The sequence below is a fragment of the Musca vetustissima genome, unplaced genomic scaffold (genome assembly GCF_032173495.1).
Source record: "Musca vetustissima isolate MV318-11 ecotype Yass unplaced genomic scaffold, APGP_CSIRO_Mvet_v1 utg435, whole genome shotgun sequence".
NCBI lineage: Eukaryota > Metazoa > Arthropoda > Insecta > Diptera > Muscidae > Musca > Musca vetustissima.
This window is the reverse complement of record NW_026874411.1, coordinates 80,613-97,239: the sequence shown is the minus strand read 5'-3', so window position 1 is coordinate 97,239 and position 16,627 is coordinate 80,613. Positions and strand designations below refer to the sequence as shown.

Here is a 16,627-nt window from a genome sequence, read left to right as displayed (position 1 = left end):
TTACCCAAAAGTCCAGTAAAAGAGAGTGAATTGAGAGAGCAGATTTGACAGTTGTGTTACTGAGTATTTGCAAATTCTTACAAGGAAAATTTACTCAGTAAGAATTTTCTTGTACCATCAGCTGATATTTAATCAGCTGTTTTGTTATGTTTTGTAAACAAACAAAAAATTGTTCTCAAGAAAATTGATTGTTTTTTGAATTTTATTTTGATTTTGTATCATTAAATACCAAAATGGATGAAGAAAACGCAAGTATTTAAAAATAAGGTAATACAAGAGTAATTGGCGAACGATTTTTTAGGTTCCAAATCCAAACAAAAAAGTGTGCATCCCTAACATGTCTGGAACACCATCACAATCCTTTTAAATGTTTGTGGGGAACAAACAACATCAATTTTGCGCTTGTTATCCATTTTTCTAATAAAAATGCTGTTTTTAGTTTGCGCCAATTTGTTTCTTGTTTTAATCAGCTGTGTCGAAACAATCTTCTTACTGGATGTTGTTCGTTTACTTTTTGCAGTTTTCTCTCTTGAGAAGGAAAAATTCGTATTTACTCTCTGCAAATTCTTACTGAGTAAATATTACTGGAAAAGTAAACGAACGAAGCTATTGTATCAGCTGTTTTCTATCAAAAAGCCAGAGTCATAGGAAAAGTGGTCACGGGGTAACATATTATTGTTCTGAATCCTTACCCAAAAAGTTTTAAATCTGTACGGGTTTATAAAGGGAAAATCGAAAACAGTTTCGATCGAATGAAGATTCTTGCATGATCGGGAACAGAACATATGTCAGACTTTTTTGGAGGTTCTCCCTTTCAGCTGTTTTCTATCATAAAACCATAGCAAAATTCCTGTCGGGTAGTAAAATTTTTCGACTTTATAAAGAAAAGAATTACGTCTCTATTTTCAAAATGGGAAATAAATAAATTATAACATTGCCGTCCTTTTGAGGCGGGCATTAAAAAAACATTCCATCGAGTGTCAACAGATCGTCGATAGTGAATGCGATGAAATCTTTGCATTAACAGGTGTTTGCCACAATGTCAAAGAGAGGACAGGTCATTAGGATATTAATGTGTTGTTAATTAGGCAGCTCCTATTGGCATGCTATCTGCCGTGTCATTCCAACCATCACTCAGGCATCCAAAACGTTATTCCATCGGACGTCGAAAGATCATCGAAAGCAAACGAGATGAAGTCTGTGCATCAACAGGCGAAGCCATAAATGGCAAAGATTCAAAAAAGTCAGAGAGAGGACAGTGAGAGACTTCTTCCTTTGCAAACATCTTTAGATTATGGCACAATTAAGACCCAAGTATAGCAATAGATTCAATTTGTATCGAGGGCTCATTGTCCCCGGAAGCATAAATAAGCATCCCTATTGACAGCAAAGCCTTCACGATGCACACCAACTATTCAATTGTCCTTCCGAGCCAACAAATCTACTGTCGTGTAAACGTTGAGACTTTTTAGGAAAGCTAACTGAAGCTATGGATCCATATAACCCATTTTGTGAGGGGTTATAGTCTTGAAAAAAAAAATGTTACAATGTGAAATTATTATATCAATTGGAATACCTCTATCGCAAATAAATTCACATTTCTTGTTATGTCCAAACATAGAACATTTTGAAGGCATGTATTCGGAAGATGTGTCTAGAGGTCTACGTTGCCCCATGTCAATCCTCACCGTGGTATCAATTTTAGCTTCTTCCTCTACCCCTGATTTTAAAATATTGCACCGGGTCTTGGTATGTTCCCGTACTGCAAGAATCTACTATTTTTTACTCCGATAACACTTTTTTCCTTTATGATATCGAAGAAAATAGTAAAATCGAGTAGATTCTTGCAGTACGGAAACAGACCATCTGTTTACCCTATAAACCGAACTGTCAAATGCGAACTTTCACAACCATTCGTTCACTGAACATACCCCACTCGTTGAAATGAAAAGTCAATTTAGTGACATTTCGACCGCCAAAAATAAAATGTAAATAAAAGAATAGACAAAAAGAAAAAATCCCCTCTCTCCCCTTTGATACAAAAATTTTGACGCCACTGTCCCTTAAACTTCACTGACAACTAATAAATTTCTCAACTATTCGTTCACTGAACATACTCCACTTGTTGAAATCAAAAGTCAGTTCAATGACATTTTCGACCCCCCAAACAAAAACAACAAAATGTAAATAAAAGACTAGACATGAAAAGATAAACTATATATGCGGAATTCGGAAAATACTTTTAAAAGAAAAACTAAAAGAAAATTAACAAAATAAAGATGAGTGAACCGCAGACAACAATTACAGATGATAAAAAACACAGAATACAAGGTATGTGAGTGGGTACACAAAAGAAACAACGGTTACTTGTGCATGCTGCAACAAAGTGAGATTTGATTACAAAACAATATAAAATTGCGCGTGTATCATAACATTGCAGGAGCCGCTTTTCTTGGCCTAGTTGGAGGTATATCGGCATTATTTGGTTTCTCGCGGACACTTGGTAAGGCGAAAAAGTCAGAATCAAAACTTCTGGAAAAGGGAGGAACCAAGACCTTAATACTTCTGGACGAAGGTTCGGCATTAGCTATGCGTGCACTTGGTTATGGTACTCTATATGCTGTTTTGGGTACGGGAGCATTTTGTTTTGGTGTTTGGAAATTATCGGGAGCCAAGAATGTAAGTATATAAAGACACAATATTTCGAGGCACATGTAGTGACAGTAGCACTATGGAGGCAAATTATAATTAATTCGGAATAATCGTGGTCCGTTTTATGGAAGTTGAACTATATTTTCAAAATCATTGTTGAGAGATTTCAATAATCCATAAATATATCTATATTTAATTACAGATGGAAGAATTCCGCATGAAAATGGGTAGTGCTCTACCAAAACTGACCAGCGACGAGCCACCCAAAAGCCGCACAGACTTTGAAAGTTTGACTGATTTAATGAAATACTTAGCTGCCTGGGGCAAAGAATAATAAAACACTGTTCCAATGCAATGCAATAATAAAATATAATTAGTTTCTATAGTTTAGTTTTGTAAAAGAGAAGAAGAAAAGAATCATATACGATTACGTATGTAGAAATAAGTTTGTATTGTTTATTTTTTCAAATGCTTGCGTTTTCATTTCTAAAATTCCCTCCTAGTCGTCGTGCATTTTGGAAAATTTGCCAGATTTTCACAAATTCTTTCAGCCATTACTTGATTGAGACGATGTTCACACTGTTCCTCTAAATTTGTAACATAATCCATAATATTGGCATAATCCAACTCTAAAAATACATAAGCTTGTTGTCGAAAATCCATTGATTCTCTGATGAAGTTTTGCAAGCATGGTGCCTTTTCTAAGTATTCCACTTTCTCGGGGGATAATATGGATTTATCTATAATGGGATGTTTTTGTTTGGCCTTCTTCAGATCGCTGTATGTTTGACGTAGTAGAGTTTTCCAATCTTTCATCTCCTGATGTAAACGGGATTCATAGCTGAAATGATATTTTATATTATTTATTTAAAATGAATTAAAAAGGGGTATTTTCAAATTACTTACGCCTTGAATTCTAAACTATGTTGGTCCTCTTCGTCTTCAACTGTAAAAGAGAATAAAAAAATTTAAGGTCGTTTAGAAAATAGTTCAACAAAATATTACCAACGCTGGTCCATTATTCGGTATTTGGTAGCTTTTGATCATGTTTGTCAAGAGGATTGGTTATAATTTAATATAAGGAATCTCATTGAGTAGGAAAACCAATTACTAAAATATCATGTTTTAGAGTAATGGTAGCACCCAATATTCTGTATTTCAGAGCGTTTCGGTAGAAAATCGTCCTACTAAAAATTATCAATATTGATCCACTATTTAGGTGAACCCCATATAATATTAAGTTTCGGTATTAGGGTACGACGATGCAGATTGGCTGTAATTTTATATTTTAGAATCTCACTGATCAGAAAATCTCCTTATAGAAAAAATATCAATATTGGTCCAAGTTTGTGGTAAGCCCCAATATAATAGTAACCTACATTATTCGATATTTTGGGGAGCAAGACCGAATGGGCTGTAATTTAATGTTTCTGGTTCTTATACGGTGTCAAAATGTCCTACCAAAAATTATCAACATATAAGCTTTAAAATTGCTACACCTCGTCACTAGACAATGATGCTCTAGACTTTCTCAAAATCAATATAGGATACAAAAGTCAGATTATATATAAAGGCTTAGGTTATAAATCTGTCGGCAACATCGACTGATTCACTGGTACCATCCACCGAGTCGTCGCAGGAAGGGTTCTGTGAAGACTTACAAATATGTCTGATTTTCGTCTTCTTATGGCATCCATCGCCAGTGTTGTCGTTCGAAAAATATTGGGACCAAAAAGTAGGTATATGGGACCAGTCAGATTTTCGGATAAATATTTAAAATTTATGGGAAATTCTCCTAAATTATTAGCATGAAAATAAACCGAAATGGCTAACAATCGGGCCAAATTAAAAACTTATTTGTTTTTCGAACACTGTCCCTCTTGGTTACAACCGAAACAGCCTTTAGAGTAGACTCTGAAGGTTCCCGTAAAGACTTGCTTATATATCCGACTTTCGTTTTTCTAGTTGCAGCCGATCAGGGAGATTATACGACCATGTGCAAAACAATCAAATTGCAGCCGAAAACTCGACAAGCCGCAACATGTCCACGCCTTTTAAAATGTGGTGCTATTTTCGAAATTTTGGGAACAAAATTAATCTAGCTGTAATCGGGATGAAAAGAGATACATTAGTGTACTGAGTGATGCACTCAAGATTGGATCAATTCCATTAGGACATAGATCAATTTTAGTATCTGTTCACGTACACAAAAGCTGGCAAATCTTTTCAAATTTATAAAATCAAAATATTTTCGTTTAAGAAGCTATTGAAGATTATGAAACAGAAATCTTTACAATTAATTTAATTAATTCAAGATCCCCAAAAGTTCGTTATACTCACAGTTCTCCAATGTCAAATTGAATAAACTTTTTGTTACATTTTGTGTTGCATTGCTGGCAATTGTGGCAATTCTTTCCTCGGGATCTTGTTCAATACTGGTTTCAGCTTCTGTATCAATATTTATTGCAATATTTGAATTATTTGCCATTGTTGAAATAAATATGGACAGTGAAGGTGGTGGATTATACAAAGCAAGTACCGTCAACCTGAAATAAAGCAAGCAGATAACACGTTAATTTATTTACATTGAAATTCCAGTCAGCTTTAAATTTAAATTCCGTAAAATTCTATCTCAAGGTCCGTTCGCGGATCGTTTTGAATACATATATATATATATAACATTTATGTTTTCATTGACCTGAACATCCAAATTTCCGCGGGACCCTTGTATTTCCGTTTTTTTTCTTCTTAATTTCTAAGGTAGTATTAGTATAAATTTATCTCGGTTAAAATCCTGATTACAAAAAAGTAATAATCTTGTCCTTCATTCTCTGTTCGTTGATATTACCATCCATATATGATACATCATACAATTGAACTGGCACAGCTCAGTGGACGAACAACACAAATTAAACATGTACATTCGCTTCCTAAGATCTTCAATGTTAAAGGAACGACTGGAAATCACCAAGAGGCTTCAATTTATACAACTGTCTATTGCTTCTGCGAGCTGTTGCAGAATCATCGGATTGATGCCGTTGCCTATGTGGGTTAGCTTTTAGATACGCTCACATACAGAAATTAAAATATTATTCCAATTCCTTGTATGTTATAATTAATACTTACTGAAATATTATCTAATCTAAATCTCATCGCAATCCAAAATTCAATCAATTGCAACCAATTCGTTTGTTTTGAGTATAGTCAACTTTTGCGCGCCTTATAACCAACCTAATCTAAAAACGTTCCGTTTTGCATGTTGCGAATGGGAAACACAAAAGAGAATGGCGTACCTTATAACCAGCCTTATTTAAAAACGTTCATTTTTTATGCGTTACGTTTTGGGAACAGACCATATATCTCTGTCTGTTAACTCGATATTTGGTAACAATTGTTACCAAATGTTACTAAATGTTGTCTGTTTACACAAAAATCCAGTAAAAGAGAGTCAAGTGAGAGAGCAAGTTTGACAGTTGAACAACAACAAAGTTGCTGGAGTTTACTGAAAGAATTTTATTCAGTAAGATTTTGCAACTCAACCATTTTCGGATCAGCTGTTTTCTGACCAAACACAAAAATTATTTAAAACATTTTTTTAATTTGCAAAGTAAGTAAGTAATTTTTTTTATTGAGTCTTCTTCTTATTTCGATAACATGGTTAATGTAAAGTAAAATGATGACATGATAATTTAGAACTATATTTGTCTTATTCTAATCCAATAATTAAATGCATTGATGCTACATGCTTAAAATGAATATACAAATATGCGTACGTGCAAAATGAATGAAGAGCAAGGCTTGCTCACGGCCTTAACATTTTTTAACAGAGCGTGTGTGTCTGTCGATAATAAATCACTTAAAAATACATAACAATTAAAAAGAGATAACAAGAAACTGTTAATATCTTTATCAAACAGCGAGTATGTTAGATGAACATATGGTTAAAAAAGTATGTATGTGTAAATATCACAGATGGTGTTTAGAAAATATATGTCAAAACAAAACACATAATTTAAAACGAAAGAGCATAACTCAAAAATTGAATTTATAAATATAATGTTTAGCCTCTGTGGGCTCTTTGTGTTCTTTGTGTTGGCTTATATAAATCAGGTACATCACAATTGTCTGGATCAATGTCGAGGCTTTCGTTGATAATGCCAATGGCAGATAAATATGTCGAATTTGACCAAGATACGTGTTTTTCCGTTTCATATATAGAGTTGATAATACGATTTTCGTGTGACTCTAGCCCATCTACGAACTTCTTTAAAAGATAGAAAGGTTGGATTCCAGCTTTACCATAAATGTGAGAGTTTGAAAACTTCTTTGTCGGGTTTTCGTAATGTTTATTTATACATTTACGTAGAATATAACGTTCAAATATCTCCACTTCTTTGGCCAACTTAATTTGCAAAGTTCAATTTGAAGTAAATTACTGAAAATGGTAGAAAATTCGTAAGTAATGCAAAGTTTCATTAAATTAGAAACTAATTCCTTATATATTTTTAGGCAAGTTCCATATAGAGGGCAATGTATTGATGCAGGGAGCTTAAATTTTCCCGGGGGAAAATACCAGATCAATTTTTCTTTTTTGTTGTTTATTTTGGTGCAAATCAAATGTTTTCTTGGATCACCTGTTTATTTGCTAAATCTTACTAAATGTTGTCTGTTTACTTTTTTCAGTATTATCGCAAAAGAGAGTAAGAAAGGCTTACTTTCTGAACTAGAACTTACTGAATAAATGTTACTGGGAAAGTAACCAGACACACCTTATGTTTACGAATGAAATTGAAGCAAAACACCATCATGTTTAGAAACAAAGGCATTAAATGATCACCATTAACTGATATATTTCAAGAATGAAACGTTTTGAAATTATCTTTCGATTTTTCGGACCCAGTAAACGAAAAATTTTGAAAAGCTGGATTATTGATTTCAAACAAAATTAAGGGCTGAGAATCGATGCGCATATACCAGGAAGACATCCCAGAAAAGGTCTTGAAGTCATCTTTCCAATTAAGAATTTACATATATCCTATATCTTTTCAGATTCGAGAGATATAAAATTTTATAAAAATCCAGTACATTTCCTATTTAGGGTCACTTTTAATAAACCACCGTAATGAAACGGTTCGCAGTACATGTACCAGGAAGACATCGCTGGTAAGGTATTGAAGACCTATTTCCAGTAAAGAAATAAGAAATATGCTAAATTTTACCAGATTTTAACTATTGGTCTGTTCCAAAACCTATGTAAAATTGTAAAATTGTTTACAACAATAAAAATTTTTCCTTTTTGATATCGAAGAAAATAGTAAAATGTTTTAAGGGCTAAACAGAATGTTCACGTCGAGCCATCCGTCGCGTTATACAACAACCACAAGGAAACGATATGCGTTTGTGTTATCGTTTCCTTGTGGTTGTTGTATTTTCCATAATAGTACATTTACATTTAACCGGATTTCGTTAACCCAGTGGGTTTCAATTGTCAATTCCTTTGCATATACGCCAAATAAATCCTCATGAAGTAGGTTAACCCGGTAAAAAGTTCTAATGTACAAGGAGTTTAACATATAACGCGACGGATGGCTCAACGCGAGCATTCTGCTTAGCCCTTTAGATTGTTGAAGTACGGGAACATACCATATGTGTTCACTTTTTGGAAATGTTTCAGGGGCTTTCCTATTTTCGGTAATTTTGAATAAACCAACACGCTGAAATGGTTAAATGTATATTTACCTGGTAGAAATCGTCCTCTTTCTTAACATCTTCAAGTCCTCTTAAGGGCTAAGCAGAATGCTCGCTTTGAGCCATCCGTCGCGTTATATGTTATCGAAAATACAACAACCACAAGGAAACGTTATGCGTTTGTGTTATCGTTTCCTTGTGGTTGTTGTATTTTCGATAACTTATAACGCGACGGATGGCTTAACGCGAGCATTCTGCTTAGCCCTTTAAGGTCTGCCACACGATTTACTATGCGGTTTATATAAGAACTGACCATCTAATGTTGTTTTTACACGATACGTATTTTACATATTTGCTGTCACTTATTTCATCCATATGTAATTCCTTATGTGTGTCAAAACTTTTATTTTTTGTGTTCAAATCGGCATATGTATTTTACATATGACATAACCTATAAACAAAAAACACTTTAATTTTTTCTTAAATCAACGTCATTCTTTTTATTAAACACCTACAAACGAAATAGTAATTTGTAATTGTTGCCTGTTCATCCTTTTCTTTGACTTGCAATTGAAATATTTTCTCCCAACAATGTGTTTCATTCAAACAGCTGATTTCCTTATGTTTCACATACGAAAATAGAGCGCGTCCTATTCGGAAAAAATACATATGTAATTGCATATCGTTTTGATACATTGAAATTTCCGTATGTTTCACATGACGAGTTCGGGTTGCATATGTAAATAAAGTGACAACACATATGTAAAATACATATCGTGTAAAAACACCATGAGAGGAGGTGTCACGTTCAAGGTCTATAAATAAGGTCGTCCAGGGAGACCATTTGAATATCAGCTGTCTCTTAAGTTTGCTGTCAAAATCCATTATGAATGAACTTCCATTATAAACATGTAAACAAAAGCCATATTTTTGACATTGGACTTGAGAGAAAACAGCTGACTTTCGCTTGCTTGTGGACCTTATTAATAGATCTTGGTCACGTTTTGGTACAGCCACTTCATAACGGTACCCCAATAATAGGTATATTGAACACTTAAAAAAAACATACTATTCTCATTCCTATTAAAAATTACAATGGCATATCTTTCAAATTTTAGGTTTTTGGAATGTACACTCTATGGCGAAGGACATAAAATGTTCGGCCGACCGAACTTACTGTCCACTTTTACTCGTCATTTCATCAAATTTCAAAACGTTTTAAATTACAAAAAAAAAATGATTAAATGGCTAAACAGAATGTTCGCGTTGAGCGTTTTTTGTTATCGCGTTAACGCACGCAAAAAGTTAAAATATATTTAACTCCGAAGCGAAACGCACATCAACTTCGAGCGTTTGTGTTATCGTTTCCTTGTGGTTGTTGTATTTTCGATAACACATAACGCAACGGATGGCTCAACGCGAGCATTCTCCTTAGCCCTTAATAGATAAATATTCTTGTCGGGTTTAGTACAGTGAAGCGATTAGTTATTTGTTTACAATACCCGCCATCTACCGGCGTATAGTATAACAAAACACACACATTGTGTAATAACGGCCAGGTTATCAAGGAAATGTCAACGATTTTTTAAATTAAAAACAAAAAAAGAAACAAATTAGAGAAAAATTAATAATTTTGATTAAGTCTATGGAAGTTATTAGAAATTTGTGCCAAATGAAATAAATTCTGAATAAAAATAATTAAATTGTTGTAATTGTTTTGTATAAAAATAATAAAAACTACTAAAAACATCAAAAACAAATATTAAAGGTAAGATTTTTTGTTAAATAAATTTCTTAATATTAACGATCTAAAGGGGATATTTTTAAGATTATTTTTGAATTATTACAAATCCTGTAATGGTGAATTTTTATAATTTTTATTTTTTCTCAAGGATGTAAACTAATGAAATTGTTGAAAATCGCTCCCATATATGTTTTAATCCGATTTAACGTAAATGGTACACCAAACATTGACCGATTGCGACAAAATTTAGCATGGCATACCAAATTGAGCCTAGAATGGCATGTGTGAAGATTTGTCGATATCGGTTCAGATTTTAATATTATATATATATTTTTTTCTCCTATTCTTACTGGCTTCAAAAATAATTGTGGAGCTATCCGTGTGATTTTGTTTTGTTTTCTTTAATTTCTTGTCTGTTTTCCCAAAGAAATTTCGTGATGAAAAGAACACATGCCTAATCTTAAAAATGGCGCGTAAACTTGTCAATGACTATAAAATCTAAAAAGTAGCGCCTAACAACAACAATAACTAAAATAAAATAATATGAATCAACTGAAGCAACAGCTGATTTAGTAGTAATGAAACAAAAACAACTATAAATGCAGAAAGAAAAAAAAACACAAAAACAGAAGTTTAGCCATTCAACCTTGAGATAAAAATGTTCTATTGGGAGGGAGGTAGGTTGCGGTGATAGTTTCCTTGACCATAACCTAGAAAATGCGAACAGTCGTCATCCATAAACAATGGGCAGCTAACGCACATACACCCATATAGTAAACCATTAAAATATTCTCATGCTCAATTTTTAGAAACAAACAAAAAATGCGGGAGACGATAATAGCCGAAGGACGGACAGAATTTCAGTTGCTGGCTTGTTATTATTTGGCCTCTTATCAATGCCTCTGCTGCTGGACTTCTATTATATTCTATGTGGAATTTTAGAATTTTATTATTTAGCTATTTTGTTTGTATTTTTTGCTTTCTTCGAAAGACAAATAAAACAACAATATTTATAATCTTATCAGCCGAACAAGAAAAAGGCAATGAACGCAAATCGTTCGTTTGTTCGTATCAAAACAAGAACATAGGTAACGGGTTATGCGGATTTTTGTTCACACAGAATATAAAAGAAATTATTAAAAAAACAAGACAATTTTTTTTAAATATTTTAAGAATATTTTTTCGAAAAAATTTTCCGACTGGATTTTTTAAAGAATATTTTTTCGACTACCAAAAAAATAGGCGTGGATATTTTAAAGAATATTTTTTTTCGACTACCAAAATATGCGTGGATTTTTTAAAGAATATTTTTTTCGACTATCAAATAAATAGGCGTGGATTTTTTAAAGAATATTTTTTTCGACTACCAAAATAGGCGTGGATTTTTAAAGAATATTTTTTTAGGCGTGGATTTTTTAAAGAATACTTTTTTAGGCGTGGATTTTTTAAAGAATACTTTTTTAGGCGTGGATTTTTTAAAGAATACTTTTTTAGGCGTGGATTTTTTAAAGAATACTTTTTTAGGCGTGGATTTTTTAAAGAATATTTTTTTAGGCGTGGATTTTTTAAAGAATATTTTTTTAGGCGTGGATTTTTTAAAGAATATTTTTTTAGGCGTGGATTTTTTAAAGAATATTTTTTAGGCGTGGATTTTTTAAAGAATATTTTTTTAGGCGTGGATTTTTTAAAGAATATTTTTTTAAGGCGTGGATTTTTTAAAGAATATTTTTTTAAGGCGTGGATTTTTTAAAGAATATTTTTTTAAGGCGTGGATTTTTTAAAGAATATTTTTTTAAGGCGTGGATTTTTTAAAGAATATTTTTTTAAGGCGTGGATTTTTTAAAGAATATTTTTTTAAGGCGTGGATTTTTTAAAGAATATTTTTTTAAGGCGTGGATTTTTTAAAGAATATTTTTTTAAGGCGTGGATTTTTTAAAGAATATTTTTTTAAGGCGTGGATTTTTTAAAGAATATTTTTTTAAGGCGTGGATTTTTTAAAGAATATTTTTTTAAGGCGTGGATTTTTTAAAGAATATTTTTTTAAGGCGTGGATTTTTTAAAGAATATTTTTTTAAGGCGTGGATTTTTTAAAGAATATTTTTTTTAGACGTGGATTTTTTAAAGAATATTTTTTAAGGCGTGGATTTTTTAACGAATATTTTTTTAGGCGTGGATTTTTTAAAGAATATTTTTTTAGGCGTGGATTTTTTAAAGAATATTTTTTTAGGCGTGGATTTTTTAAAGAATATTTTTTTAGGCGTGGATTTTTTAAAGAATATTTTTTAGGCGTGGATTTTTTAAAGAATATTTTTTTAGGTGTGGATTTTTTAAAGAATAATTTTTAGGCGTGGATTTTTTTAAAGAATATTTTTTTAGGGCGTGGATTTTTTAAAGAATATTTTTTTAGGCGTGGATTTTTTAAAGAATAATTTTTTAGGCGTGGATTTTTTAAAGAATATTTTTTTAGGCGTGGATTTTTTAAAGAATATTTTTTTTAGACGTGGATTTTTTAAAGAATATTTTTTTAGGCGTGGATTTTTTAAAGAATATTTTTTAGGCGTGGATTTTTTAAAGAATATTTTTTTAGGCGTGGATTTTTTAAAGAATATTTTTTTAGGCGTGGATTTTTTAAAGAATATTTTTTTAGGCGTGGATTTTTTAAAGAATATTTTTTTAGGCGTGGATTTTTTAAAGAATATTTTTAGGTGTGGATTTTTTTAAAGAATATTTTTAAGGCTTGGACTTTTTAAAGAATATTTTTTTAGGCGTGGAATTTTTTAAAGAATATTTTTTTAGGCTTGGATTTTTTTAAAGAATATTTTTTTAGGCGTGGAATTTTTTAAAGAATATTTTTTTAGGCGTGGATTTTTTAAAGAATATTTTTTTAGGCGTGGATTTTTTAAAGAATATTTTTTAGGCGTGGATTTTTTAAAGACGATCCATTTTTTCCGATTTGTAGGTCTTCTGTCAAACTTCCCTACGTTGTAACACCTGCAGTCTAGTCTCGTGCATATCGATTAAGAAAGTGGCATACATCCAATAAGCGTATAGTCGTCGTCGCTTCGTATTCGTACCCAGGCAATATCGAGATAGTGTTTGTTGTTGTTGTTCTTATTCATGGCGTGAGTGTGCAAATGTTTGTGAGCTGTTTTGGATGCGGTTGTTGTTTTTATTTTATTTTTTATAATAGTATGTACGTCAATTCTTTGGCACTTCTAGATAAAGGTGTGTTGAACTGCACTGCAAATGACCTTGTAGTTGGTTTGCGTTTGGTGGGTGCATACGCTGGTGCTGCTGCTTCCCTTACCTGTTTGCTTTTGCCTTTTTTATTTTATTTCCTCTTTAAAAAAAATTGTTGTAGTTTTTTATATTTTGCTTCGTTCAAGAAGAGAACTGCAAATATCTGAGAAAACTATGTTCAATAATTTACTTTGGCTGATCTGTGTTGAGTCTGCTGTATGTAGAAGACCTATTTTTTTGTTGTTGTAAGACATATGTGAATCTCAAGCTCTACCGAAGTATTCATTATGAATACGGGGACTTTGACTGTAGTGCAGATAAAATTAATTATCTACACACTTGTTTGTTGAATGTGCAAATAAAAAAAGCAAATGAAAATGTATGCAGGCCAAAACAAAAACAAACATGGCACATTCTCAACGTAAGCCACAAGCAAACGCTGTGTCAGAAGGGAAATGACGAGAACGGTCACCATACCTCGGTGCACTGCATCTTGAGATATACTACAAGTGTTTGTATGACATAATGGTGATGTGATGTGATGTTTTTTGTTTGCCGAACGATTATGTGATTCGAAAAATAAGTAAAAATAACTGGGAAACGATATTTGAACCTTCTGGATTTTCAAAAAAGATACCAAAACAAGTTGTCAACATGACACACACACGCGATGAAATGAGAATCTGATTACAACGAGAAATATAAGCCAAATGATATCTGAGTTTTATTTTGAATTGGGTCAAATGTTTGAGGTCATAATGAAATCAGAACGGTAGTACAATTATATACAAAAACTTTAAAGAAATACAAGCAAAACAAAAAAAAAAAAAAAAAACAAAAATCTTTAAAAAATCCATTTAGTCTTAAACAAGTGAAAATGCGTTAAGTTCGGCCGGGCCGAACTTTGGATACCCTCCACCATAGATATACTAAAAGGTAGTTGAAATGAAAATGTAGGGAAAATACCAAAACCATAATGTGAACCATGTTCCAGAAAATGTTGATTTCATCCATCCTGTGCCTATCTTATTATTCTTCCAAACTTAGTTCAGGTTCGAAAACTATCGATCCACTCCCTCTGATACCTCCCACACAGGTGCTAGGCCTAAATGCGGGTTATAGTTATCGAACCTTCCGTTCTAACTTTATCTCGATATCCTCCGCAGGTTAAATGATTACGACAGACTCTTACAACCAAACCCAAAACGCGGAACAAATTAGATAACTATTTTAATATAAAAAGGGGGTTATATGGGGACTACCCCAAAAAGGGGCCGAATATAAATAATTTTTGGTAGGGAGATTTGTTACCATATACGACTACAAAATACCAAATTGCAGCGAATTCGGTTGAAAAACGCGCTCAAGAACCCCAAAATACCGAATATTGGGGGTACCCTTATATGGGGGCAACCCGAAAAAATGGACCTATATTCATAATTTTTTGTGGAGAAATTTGGTACCTATTAAGAACTCAAAATACTAAATTACAGCCTATTCGGTGGAAAAATACGATCAAAACCCCCAAAATACTGAAAATTAGAAGGTGCCGTTATATGGGGGCTACCAGGAAAAGTGGACCTATACTCATAATTTTTTGTGGAGAAACTTGGTACCCAATAAGAACCCAACGTAACAAATTTCAGCGAATTCAGTTGAAAAACTCGGTCAAGAACCCCAAAATACCGAAAATTGGGGGGTACCCTTATATGGGAGCTATGCCTAAACGTGGAGCGATATATCCCATCTTCGAACTTGACCTGCCTGCAGACAAAAGACAACCCTATGCAAAATTTCAGCACCCTATCTCAATTCCTTCAGAATTTCAGCACCCTATCTCAATTCCTTCAGAAGATAGCGTGATTACAACAGACGGACGGACAGACGGACGGACGGACATGGCTAGATCGTCTTAGAATTTTACCCTGATCAAGATTATATATACTTTATAGGGTCGGAAATGAATATTTCGATGAGTTACAAACGGAATGACAAAATTAATATACCCTCCATACTATGGTGGAAGGTATAAAAAATCTTTAAAAAATCCACGCCTATTTAGTCTTTGAAGAAAAATATTTTTTAAAAAATGTTCTTAAAAAATAGTTAATTATACGCTTCACCACACTGTGGTGAATCACTTATAACAACCATCACTAAAGGTTTCTCACGAATAACTATAGGTATAGCCAGCTTCACTGAAGTTTAGCCAGTCTCACTCTAATTTGAGCAAGCCCGACTTTACCTTTACCAGTCCTCAGTGGTTACCTAAACCTTTAGTGAGAGTTCAATCAGCCTCAATAGAGTTCTGCCAGCCCAACTATTGTTCAGCACTCTTAATATGGGTTCAGTCAGCCTCACTACAATATATTTATACCCTTCACCACACTGTGGTACAGGGTATTATGTCTTTGTGCATATGTTTGGCAAAAGGAAACGAGATAGACACATGGTTCCTTTTGGGAATATGCATAGAATCACTTTTTAAGTCGATTTATGCATGTCCGTCCGTCCGTCCGTCTGTCTGTCCATGTTAAATTGTAAACAAAGTACAGGTCGCATTTTTGATTCGAATTGGATGAAATTTGGCATTGGTCACTAATTTGGCCCAAGGACGAATCCTATTGAAATTTGAAAAAATCGGATCACATTTAAATATAGCTCCCATATATATTTTAGTCCGATTTAAGGTAAATGGTGTACCAAAGTCCCTATATATCTCTCGATTTGCAGAAAATTTGGTACATCGTAATGAATTAGGTCTAGAATGATGTGTGTTAAATTTCGTAAAAATCGGTTCAGATTTAGATATAGCTCCCATATATATTTTCGTCCGATTTGAGGTAAATGGTGCACCAAAGCCCCTATATATCATTCGATTTGTGCGAAATTTGGCACAGCGTACTGAATTAGGTCTAGAAAGATGTGTGTTAAATTTCGTTCAAATCGGTTCAGATTTAGATATAGCTCCCATATATATTTTCGTTCGATTTTAGGTAAATGGTGCACCAAAGCCCCTATATATCCTTCGATTTGCGCGAAATTTGGCATAGCGTACTGAATTAAGTCTAGAAAGATGTGTGTTAAATTTCGTAAAAATCGCTTCCGATTTAGATATAGCTCCCATATATATTTTCGTCCGATTTTAGGTAAATAGTGCACCAAAGTCCCTATATATCCTTCGATTTGCACGAAAATCTGACCAAAATTTAGTATAGGTTGCAGAATGACATGTTTAATTTTATGTTAATGGTCCCTCAAAAATGTGACGTCTGGTAATATTCCATCTACTGAATATACCCA

General features: G+C 33.0%; 1 protein-coding gene across 1 annotated transcript; it reads left to right on the top strand.

The window, feature by feature from the left end:
• The first annotated feature begins 2,219 nt into the window (after positions 1-2,219).
• Positions 2,220-2,991, top strand: LOC133333615 (transmembrane protein 242). Its single transcript, XM_061541928.1, has 3 exons — positions 2,220-2,331; positions 2,441-2,679; positions 2,855-2,991. Exons 1-3 carry the CDS (start codon positions 2,280-2,282, stop codon positions 2,984-2,986), a joined length of 423 nt encoding a protein of 140 aa, XP_061397912.1. The 5' UTR covers positions 2,220-2,279; the 3' UTR covers positions 2,987-2,991.
• The last annotated feature ends 13,636 nt before the right edge of the window (positions 2,992-16,627 follow it).